The sequence below is a fragment of the Cynara cardunculus genome, assembly GCF_001531365.2.
Source record: "Cynara cardunculus var. scolymus isolate 2C chromosome LG 6, CcrdV1, whole genome shotgun sequence".
Classification (NCBI taxonomy): domain Eukaryota; kingdom Viridiplantae; phylum Streptophyta; class Magnoliopsida; order Asterales; family Asteraceae; genus Cynara; species Cynara cardunculus.
The window spans coordinates 19,774,387-19,786,573 of NC_037533.1; the positions used below are offsets into that span (position 1 = coordinate 19,774,387).

Below are 12,187 nucleotides of genomic sequence, written 5' to 3' on the forward strand. Positions count from 1 at the left end.
AAATAGAATTTTGGCTTTAGAGACATTTACAATTTTCATTGCCCAATAACTCGGATTCTTTTTCATCTTCACATCATTTTGCTGTGAAATTTAAGTGTAAAAAATGGTCTTACGAAAACAGACTGATCTCACATGTAACCAACCCTATTAACTTATATTAAATAACAAAGATTTTTCTTTGGTCACAAAATAACAAAAATCTAGGTTTCTCCACCACTCCAATATGTGTGTTTAGCGGCTAGTTACCAATTTTTTACTGGATAAGTGTTTATCATGTCATTTATCTTATCGGGTGAAAATGATAAGAATCAAGCGTCTTATCGAGTAAAAAACATACAAAGACCAAAAATCTACTCGGTAAAGGAGGAAGAGGACTCTTATCAAGTAAGTGTTTATCAGATAAAAGACGATTACCAACAATCTATTTTAATAGCTTAAAATGCTATTGGATAAGGTAAATAAGGGTTGATATTAATTATGTCAACCATGATTTTACAATAAGATTCATATATAATTTTAGTTGCAAATATTCCTTCCTTACATGCATTTAAATGATCCAATTTAATATTATTGTAAACGAGTGGTTCTCTTTAAGTCTTTTAAGTCGTTGTATTTATCCAACAACAAACAAAATATTTAACTTTCAATATATATATATATATATATGTTGATTCAAATACTAACCAAAGCTATTGTGCAAACTATGCTAATCAAAATCAACCAATCATGTTCCATCTTTTAGTTAGGTTCAAATGTAACTGACATATTAATTGTAAGGGTATTTAGGTAATTTATTATTCTTATGTAGCTCCCAAATATTTTAATTGGGAGTTACAAATCTTAAAATATCACTAATTGATCTTCATGTAATAATGACATGAAGTTTCACATGTGTTCATCTTACTGAATTTTACATTTATTCTTTCTATAATGGTTTTGATATTGTAAATTTGAAAAAAAGTCTATTTTGTAAAGATTCCGTTATAGTCCGAGTAATATGGATAATCATAGAGTAAAACGGATCGACGACAATGAGAATGAAAAAACTAAAAGCGTCTACGAATACATTCGGAATTCGAATTCCGAAAGTGAAGAAAATGATCAATAAGTGTCCCAATATGAACATACGATAGCTATGAACACGCTAATGTGAACACGCCTATATTAAAGATTTGAGTTCGGAATGACAAACAATATACATTCTTCACTAAGTTTTGAATTTCAGTAAATCCACATCCTTGTTGCTCTTTTTAATTATTTACTTTGTGTAATAATAATTTTAGTTTTGAAGACTAACTACACAGGGGCTGTTCATTATGTTCATTAAAAATTTGACTTCGGGATGACAAACAGTATACATTCTTCATTATGTTTTCAATTTCAGTAAATTCACATCCTTGTTGCTCTTTTTAATTATCTACTTTGTGTAATAATAGTTTTAGTTTTGTTACTGTTTTATGTCATATARCACAAATCATATCATGCTTATATAGGRGATGTTCATTATGTTCACTGTGCTATATTACTTGATCACACACATAGCGATTACATTTTTCATACTAGGATGCATTAAGACATTTGTGCACAGACACACATATATTAACATATATCAAATCAGCACAAATAACACAAAMGTAGACGTTGGGATTCGTTACTGTTTTATGTCATATTGTTGATGTTCATTAGATTCACAAATCCAAACTTGTATGCATTTTGCCAAAAAATCATCCATCGTTTTGATGAATATTATGAACCAGATTTTTCGCTAATGATATACATTATTGATCGTATAGATTGGCAGTTTCGTAGTTGATTTGAGGTTACGAAATCGTCTGAATAATATAGGTTCACGATGTGATGCGATTTTTTTACAAAATTACCCTTTGAACATTTGTTCATAGACATCTCATTTAATACATTAATTAAATGATTATTTTTGTAGTCTCATTTAATAAGGACCGTTTGATGAGAAAATGAACGATCAAGATCGGTTAGCATAGTGTGCACAATAGTTAGCATAGTAAATGAACGATCAAAAATATAGATATATATATATATATATATATATATATATGGTTTACTTTGTAAACCACGTTATTTGTATAAACCGTACAAATCTTATTCAATCAATCATAATTTTTCATTTTCTTCATTTTTTTGTAATTACGAGAGGTTGATTAATCATTTTTATTGTGGAGGGTGTTAATAATGGATATTATCATATTCATTATTTTAATTTTAGAGAAATACATGAAACAGTTTCATTAAAATTTCATTAAGTATTATACGAAACAATTTCATAACCACATATGAAACAACTTCATCAGAAAAAGTATTATATGAAAAAATTTCACAAGATTAAACAATTTCATGAAAAAATTTCATAAGATTAAACAATGAAACCGACGGATGAGGGTGGTTTGCACGGTTTGTAGATAACTTGAAAACGAAGGAAAGTTTACTTAAATTCTTATACAATAAGTGTTTATCGGTAATATTAACACTGTTATTTGTAATAATTTTTCCAATAAACGAATTGAGTAACAGTTGTCACCTCCACTTCCCGGATAAAACTATTGGTCTTGGTCTTGGTCTCGCTCTTATCATATAAGATTCTCAACTCTTGTCAATTGTCATGTTATCCAATAAGGTAAATGACCTAATAATGCATATCATTAAGAGTTCAACAAAGCAAACGACCCTAAATAACCGAAAAAGACAAGCACTATAACCAAGGGAGGATTTAATTAGTAAGCTCTTAGGGCACCCAGGGGAGGAGGGTAATAGGGTCCTGTGGGGCCAGGACTCTGGACTCTGTGACATTTTATCTTCTAGATAGATAAAACTTAATCCATTATGTTAAATTTTTTAATTATAATAAGTATTTTTTTAACTATTATAATTTCTATAATTGTAGTTTTTTTTTGTATAAACCATTGACTGATCCACTATTAAGGGTGAAAAGTTTATGAAATGTACAAAAAAGATAAAAGCTGATGTGATAGAGAGAATCAACTGACGTAGGAAAATCATAAACTTATAAAAAGGTTCAGATGTTTTTAAAAGACACCTATGTCTTCATAAAAAAAAGTTCGGCTTTTTTTTTTATAGGGAAAAGTACAATAAAAACCAATGAACTTTCTTGTTTGGAATGATTAAGTCCTTGAACTTTTTTTGGGAACAAATAAGTCCTTGAACTTTCGAAAACATGTTAAATAAGTCATTGGACAATTTTTTGGCACAAATAAGTCCTTGGACATTCTAAAATATGTTAAATAAGTCCTTAGACATTTCAAAAAATGTTAAATAAGTCATTGGACATTCTAAAATATGTTAAATAAGTCCTTAGACATTCCAAAAAATGTTAAATAAGTCCTTGGACAATTTTTGGAACAAATAAGTCCTTGAACAATCCAAAACATGTTAAATAACTTTTTTGAACTTTTATARAACATGTTGGATACATTCTTATGACTTGTACAACTAGTTAAAATGGTAATTATTTTTTTGTAAATGTAAGTACTTTTTTGTTATATTTGTTTAATTTTATAGATCTAAATACTTTTTGGTTGAAAAAATATTTAAGGGCTTAATCGTTCAAAATATGAATGTTCATTGGGTTTTTTTCCGGATTTTTTTCACTATTTTACCACTTTATTTTTTTCAAAAAGCTATTTAACATGTTTTGGATTGTTCAAGGACTTATTTGTTCCAAAAATTGTCCAATGACTTATTTAACATTTTTTGGAATGTCCAATGACTTATTTGTTCCAAAAATTATCCAATGACTTATTTAACATATTTTGGAATGTTCAAGGACTTATTTAACATGTTTTGGAAAGTCCAAGGACTTATTTGTTCCAAAAAAAAGTTCAAGGACTTAATCATTTCAAACAAGAAAGTTCATTGGTTTTTATTGTACTTTTCCCTTTTTTATATTATATTTAAAAGTGCCACCATTTTTTTCGCTTTTTGCTACAATATCACCACTTAAACCACAAAAGATGGTGTTCAATCGGTTTGAGCTTGGGCTTCAAAAGTCAAAAGTGTCTAGAGGTCTCAGGTTCGAATCCAATGAGAAATAAAAATCCCTTTCTGGTCAAGGTGTTTCAAATACGATGACTTTGGGCTATCCGCAAAGCGGGTGGTTGTCCTGAGATTAATCGGCTCGCATAACTGGTTGGATATTCAGGTTAATAAAAAAAATACCACCACTTAGAAAATAATTTTAGATAATAATTATATAACATAATCATAAAATCATTTCAAAATTTATTGAAAACTTGTGCTAAGTGTGTTTGATGGGAAAAAAACAAAAGGTCAAACTACTAGAAAAAATTCTAAACCAGACAAAGATATTGGGCCGTTTACAAAGGTCATACTTTGGGCCCAACATTTCAAATAAATGATGCAACTATGCAAGTAGTTAGACATGGCAAAAAACCGGTCCCAAACTGGGTCGGGTTCAAATCGGCTCAGGACTGAAACAATAACAGTTTGGACTTTGGACCGGTCCTGGTTCCGTCGAAAATACTAATACCGGTTCCGGTCCCGAGCCGGGTTCACACCGGTCATATATTAAAAAATATATTTTATTTAAATTCCTTTTTGATTAACTTTTAAAAATACTTTAATGTTATTTTAATACACTTTAAAATATCTAATTAGGTCAATCAAAAACATTTAAAAAATACGTGTTATTTTAGCTTTATAATTGATTTTCAATCAAATACACTTAAAAATTACGTCTTATTATAGTTTTATAATTAGTTTTCAATCAAATACACTTAAGAAATATGTTTTGTTGTAAATTTGTAATTTGATTTTCAATCAAATACACTTAGAAAGTTAGAAATACATATAAAAATACCTTTTTTTGAAAAAAAAAATCAGGCCAGTCCCAAACTGGGCCTATAACCGGTTTCGGGCCGGACCCATTTGGCCATCTCTACAAGTAGCTATAAATTTTTAATAATAGTACTTGAGAATGTAAGTTATTGGAGAAGGGTAAAAATAGATCTTCACCATTGGATTAATTCTAATCGAAGATCAACCCTAATTAGATGCATCAGATCCATTCTCATGAGGATTGATATGAGATTAAAAGTGATCAAAAGTTCATTTTCATCATACACTTCTCACTTCAATTTACCATCCAAACATAACAGAATTAAAAGGAATATCAGTTTTGACAGATCATCTGTAAAACATAACCAAATTGTTTTCTATACACCGTTAAAATTTTACACAAACAACTCCTGAATCACGACAAAATGTTGATCGCTATAAATTATAAAAAAAACCGTGAGAAAAATACAAGTTTTTTAAATTATTTTTCTCGGGATTTTTTTTATAATTTATAAAATTACAATTTAATCCCTATAAATTTAAAAAAAAATTGTGATATTAAATTATTTTGTGCCTGTTGGAAGGTTATTAAATGCATCACATCTGCGTCTAATTTCCCCTTGACTTCCTGTTTTGACTCGGTACACGCTTGTCTTTTCCATCGCACGTGCGAAATCCCTAAAGAACACAACCGAATCTCTAGCATACTCCTCCACAAACGGTCGGGTTCTCGGGTCGGATGCCATTGCTTGATCCGTACCCAACACTCCCAACCCGTTTAACAGGTTTTTAAATATCATATTATCGAAGTTTCCGGCGGATATCGGGTCGAGAAACGCCGATATCGCCGGGTCCGACGAGCTGTTGGCACACATCCCCTTTAATCTTTCGGCTAACCTCGGGTGGACTGACGGGTCGGGTTTTGGTCCGAATAGCCGGCTCTCGAATTCCTTACAGTGAGCGAAGCCGATGGTGTGGCCGCCACCCATCAGAACCACCATTTCACGGTGGGTGTAACGGTGGGATTCGAAAATACTAATGATTTTGTCCATCGTCATATTCGGCCGGCCGAGCTTACCTTCGACGTTTGAAGCTTTCGATTCCAACCCATCTTTCCGGCCTAACTTGACTTCATAATGTGGACCGCCGACCTGAATAATAAGGTCTCTGGTGGTGACGGCGAGGATGTCGGAGCACGAAACGACGCCGGGGCATTCAATTTCAAGAGCCGTTTTGACGCGAGTTACGACGTCGAATCCATCTCCGGCGAGCGACTCGTTAATGTCTTGATCTTTTTCAGCTTTGTTATATGCATTGGAGGAGATGAGGACGGAGGCGTCGCAGCCACCCACCATGCAATCATGGAAGAAGAGGCGGAGGGTGGCGGCGGCGGTGGTGGGGTTGGCAGATTGTTTAGGTACGACGATTTGTTGAACGATTTCATGGAATCTAGGGCAAGATTTAGCGTAGTGGTTGAGGGTGAGGCCAGGTGGTGGTGGAATGTAGGGGTTTCTGGCGGTTATGGCGGAAGATAGAGATGAAAGAAGAAGGATAAATGGAAGGAATGATGGATTAGCCATGGTGGATAAGAGAGATAGAAGGGGGAGAGATTAGAGGTTGAAGAAAGATAGAGTTAACTGATGATACGCCATTAATGGCGACGAGACATCGTCGGAAAATGGGTGGAGGTTGGATTTCAGATGGATTTTATTCCTCATTTTTCGTAGCGGAAATCATCCACACATATATTGACCGCAGCATTTTGAGTAGCTTTTCCGGCCACCGTGAAATCTATGGACCGTTTCGAAAAAAAGTGTGTTCCACCGCTGCATCGACCACAATTACCTCTTCCACCACTATTGACCATCGCCACAGCCACCATCCATCATCTTCACGTCCTCTAAAACCATCATCGTTTACCAATCACCACTGCATCTACCTCCACAACCATTTTTAAAACAACTTATGTTTTTTTTTTTGTAAAAGTACTTATTAACTTATGTGGTATCAATTTGGAGTAAATAAAACAGCCTTAAAATTGTAAACTGGTAATAAACAGTTTTTCATAAGTCAGGAAGGATTAACTTATCAAAAACAGCTTATTACATGTTTGGTACCGGTATAAGCAGATTTTTATTCTTATTCAAACACCAGAAAATAACTTATCATCAGTGTCAAACTGAAATAATTTAAAAAACAGCTTTTATAAGCAATCCCAAACACCCCCTTAAAAACCGAATAAAACATTGTTTTTTTTTCTTGTAAAAATATTTATAATTTAAATTATTTAAATGTTTACTTTATTTGTGGCATTTATAACTACCATATAATATCTAAAATCATCAAATAAGTTTTAGGGCAACTTGTCTAATTCTCACCTACCTAGTCCTAGTCGAAGCAAATGCCAGATTGACACTTGTCTCGTTCAATCTTGCACTCTTGTTTCGTCCGGTCCAATCATGTATGCGTACCAAACACTACCTAAAAGATGAGTGAATTACACTCGAGCTCCATGTGGTATGCTTAAATTTTGGATTTTGTCTCTAAAACAAACTATCTAAAGTGATGACCATCTTTTCAATTTCGTAACACTCAAGGTCAATGGAGTTAACACTGCCGGTTAGCAACCATTAGAAAGTCATAAATTAGTCTTTAGGCAATCTAGAGGGACTAAAAGTATAATTTACTCTACTTGCTCTAAGAACTTCCCTTTCTCGTGGGTTCAATGGTGTAGCAATGATAGGCGGGTTCACAGCCCCTAATCTAACAACAAATATACGGTATCGAATCAAGTAATACGTACAATAAGTACGAGTATGAATCAAGTAATACATACAACCAAAGGAACTAGAGACTGAGTATCACAATGACTATATTCTATTAACGGGACGATTAATTAAGACAAAGTATTAAGTAATAAAAAAGTTGATTAACTATTCGGAGATTTGTGTAATTTCAGAAAATCAAAATCTAGACATTTTTCCTCAACCAAAGATGTAAACTCCGTGTTGTGATGACTTCCCACGCACAACTAATGAAAACGATCTTCAATCTTGATGTGACTCCTGGCTTTTTGTCCGCTCCGAAATTGTCATCCACTCTTCCAAAAGTCATCCAAAATCAGTCCTTTAACGTCTGGTGTGAAGCATATCTCACACTAACTGGGAAAATCTTGTTTTGATGTGTTAAGGGAAATATGCAACCGTAATTGCGACATGAGTCGCATATAAGGCCGACCATGTCCTTTTTTGGGTATGGGTGGACTCTCTCTTCGATCAGCTCGACTCTGCTTGCTTTAATCAGCCATGGGCTGGTTACAATGTTCTTTCCAAAGCCCAGTGTATGGATTTTTTTTAGAATAGTCTTGGATCCATCCAGCAATAATTTATGGATTTCTCACTTTATCTCTTTTAATGTATATCTGACCACTACATGCAAAAAACCATTGATTGGAAACGCAATAATTAGCCATATTTTGTGTCCTGTCAATAATGTTTGCACTTCTTCAGGGTTTCTTCTGTTTTCGTTTTGTCTTTTGTTTCTTTTTGTTTCCTTTGTCGCTTGTGTTGTGCTTTTGTTCGTCTCTTGGTTTCTGCGTCTTGTAGAATATGTGCACTCTTTTCTTGGGTTTATTTTATGTATGCCTTTAAAAAAATATACTTTTGGAAGTCATTCGGTTTATACAGTGTAAAATATCTTATGATTGTTAGAGAAATGGTAATGCGAGAGACAAAAAATAACTAGAAAATAAATCACGAAATAGAAAGAACCAGTTGTTTATCAATCAGATGATTGGTGACGTAAGGAATCTTTGAGCTGTATGACACACAAAATTTCCTTACGACAAATTCACGATTTTTATAATGCTAGAAATCCATGAACGTTTATCTCTCATAATACTAACACATAACCTTTGGTAGCACAACTCGATTATTCAAAAGCAAAAAAAACACTATGGTAGAGGTTATGTGGAAATCACATTGCATCCTAGAATTCTTTGGTGCAATATACACTTTACTTTTTTCAAATCTTTTTCGACATTTTTATCCTCAAAATGGATTTTGTTCTGGATGATTTCATCCAACCAAACAATGGCTTAAAAGATTGCAACAATTCAACCACAAGGGTGGTGCCTGATTGGTTTGAGCTTGGCTCCAAAGGTCAAAAGTACAAGGAGGTCCCAAGTTCAAATCCAATGAGGAATAAAAATCCTCTTGTGGCCACGGAGGTTCAAATACGGTGACTCCGAACTATCTGCAAAGCAGATGGTCACGTTAGGATTAGTCGGCTCGCATAGCGAGATGGATATCCAGGTTAATAAAAAAAAATTGCAAGAATTCAATTGACACACATATAGACATATATGGTAGTTTGATGCTTTTGAGGTTGGCAAGTCCACATTCTCCAATAAATGTTAAAGTATTTTTTCAAACAAGGCAAGGGAGATAGAAGAAGGTTTGAATCTAGGTATTACCATAGAATAATGTTATATGTTATATCAGTTTGTTTTCATGAGATTTTTGAGACCACTTTGTTATACTTGAAACTTCATAGCAAAACATTGTGAAAGTAACCTTCACAGTGTTTTGCTGTGAAGTTTCAAGTGTAAAAACTGGTTTTACGGGTCTCACGAGAACATGCTGGTCTCACGTGAAACCAACCCTATACACTACAACAAAGATGGGTTTATAGGACACTCTCAATCTTTAAGCTCCTAATAGACCTCTTTATAAGACTTAGTTTATAAGACCAATAAAATAAAGCTTCATATCTAAAGGCGTTGTAATAAGTTTATATAATGTTTTTTGACGTTGTAATAAGTTTTTTAGAACACTTTTAATATACAGCGTCCCATTAGTAACTTTATAGGACACTATTTGAAAAACTGTCATATAAAAACAAATGTCCTATAAAAAATTGAGTTTATAGGACACTTTCTCAAAAGTGTTCAAAAGTGTCCTATAAAATTGCTAATGCGACATTTTATATTAAAAACGTCCTAAAAAACTTGTTAAGACGTCCAAAAGCGTCATATAAACTTATTACAACACCTTTAGATATGACGTTTTGTATTTTGGTCCTATAAATTAAGTCCTATAAAACGATCTATTGAGACGCTTAGAGATTGGGGGTGTCCTATAAACTCAATTTTGTTGTAGTGATATGATGACTTAATGAAGTATAATCATCAATATATTGTTTTAATATGTAATAACAAAGACGAGTTTGTTTTTGTGGGATCTCTTCTCGATACATGTTATTCTTGGTACGATCTGTCATCTTTTTTGTCTACTTCATGATAATGTAATGTCCCTAAAAATAAGTTAAACTTGTCTTTAACTAATTTAGGGGCGGGGGCGGGGGCGGTCGTAATGATTCGTTCCATTACATTAAACCCCCTAAGTTTACTCATTTTTTACCGATGATTGTTGAAAGTAAGTCTTTTACTCTAAAGGACTCTCATCAAGTAACTAAGTCAACTCAAAAAATGTGTAACAACAAACAATTTGATCAAGTAAATCGTATAGAAATCTAAAACAAAACACTTATTTCCCTTCGATAATTTTTACGAATCAATGAAGTAACTGAACTATACAGTTCGAGCACCAAGATTTATCTGGTTTAACATACCCTCGATCGAATAGATTGGCTTGAAATTCTTGACGAATACCTAATATTTAGTTTTAGAAAAAACCCATATCAATTTGAGTCCAAATAAGCGTACTAATTCTCTCGAGAAAATTTTGTTCGACGCTTTGTGGATATATAATTACATGAAGATTAAGTTGAGTTGTTTAGAGGCATAATAGATGAAGAACAAACCTTAACAATTCAATTAAAAGAAGTTCTAAAAAATGAAGAGGAAACCCTAATTCAACAAAAATAGAAATATGAAAAATGTGTTGAGAATTGAACAAGTGAGACAAGCTACCAATTAAGTTCAATTCCTCAACCATTAAAATGGAATGGTCTTTGGCCTAGTGGTATTGTAGTCTTTGGCCTCCTAAAAGATTAGGGGTTCAAATCTAACTAAATGTGAGGAGGATGTGTGAGTTTATTTGTTGCATTTTTCGTATGTAAATATTATATACTTCAAAAACAAATGAAAAGTGTTTTAGCTGCCAGAAAATCACCATCATGTCATCATCCAAAATTGAATAATAAAATTTAATTATAGCATTAATTAAACACATTGGAGCAATCTTAGATCACAAAATCAGCATTAAATCCTAATACCAACAAATGTTAGCAGAGAATGATTGAAACTAAATGACAACCCCCCATGTTTCAATTTGGTTTCTATTTTTAGAAAGATCGATCAAGAAAACACACCGAATTAAGGGTTCTTAATCGTTGTTGATCTATCAACGTATACGTATTCATAGTAACGCCATCGAAGTACATGAGATCTAGAGATTAATTAACCAAAACTTTGAGGTTGTTTTTGCACAAACTGTTTTTGATTTAATTTCTTGACCTAAAAACTTCAATTCAAACCCTAGAAATCAGGGTTTCAGATGAGGAAGAAAGAAACAAAACACCCATGTGAAGAAATATGGGCAAACATGAAACTAGACATGAGAAAAAACATGAATTATAACCATATGATGTTTGATGTAGCAAACATCGATCGGACCAAGTCGCTTGATTCCCCGGAAAGAGAGAGACAGAGAGAGAGAGAGACCTTTGAAAAATCTAGGGTTTTCTCTTCATCTCATCTTCAAATTCTTCAATCATGATGATTTATTTTGCTGTTATTATATATGGATGGTGGGGTTTTTGTTTGGGTTGGTGAATGATGAAGAAAGTGAGAGTGTAATGATGGTGGTGGGGAGTGTTTGTGGTGGAGGAGAAGGGAGGAGATGTGGTGGAGGAGGTGGTGGTGGTGGAGGAGGAAGTCATCATGATTGTTGTTTGAAACCATGACCAGAAAACTCCAACGTCTCTCTCTCTCTCTTCCTCTCCTTTCTCTCTCTTATTCTATCATATATATATATATATATATATGTGTATATATATATATATATGTGCATATATATATATATATGTGTATATATATATATATATGTGCATATATATATATATATGTGCATATATATATATATATGTGTATATATAGACATGGGATCATGTAAGAATAAGGGTTTTTCTTGAGACCGGTAAGACCAATTCTCAACCCTTGGATTAGATCTATAATCTGAACATTCATAATCACAAAATTACCACGAGACTTCTCAATAATCATCAAATTGTCACCGTGCAACTTTAAACCATTAGAATATTAGCTTATAAAGTTGATCAATGAACATAAGTTGGTCTTACGGATCTCACGAAAAAC

At 33.1% G+C, this 12,187-nt stretch overlaps 1 protein-coding gene across 1 annotated transcript; it reads right to left on the reverse strand.

The window, feature by feature from the left end:
- Positions 1–5,411: 5,411 nt before the first annotated feature.
- Positions 5,412–6,428, reverse strand: LOC112514258 (peroxidase 41-like). Its single transcript, XM_025120591.1, has one exon. The coding sequence runs from the start codon at positions 6,426–6,428 to the stop codon at positions 5,412–5,414; it is 1,017 nt and encodes a 338-aa protein (XP_024976359.1).
- Positions 6,429–12,187: the final 5,759 nt, after the last annotated feature.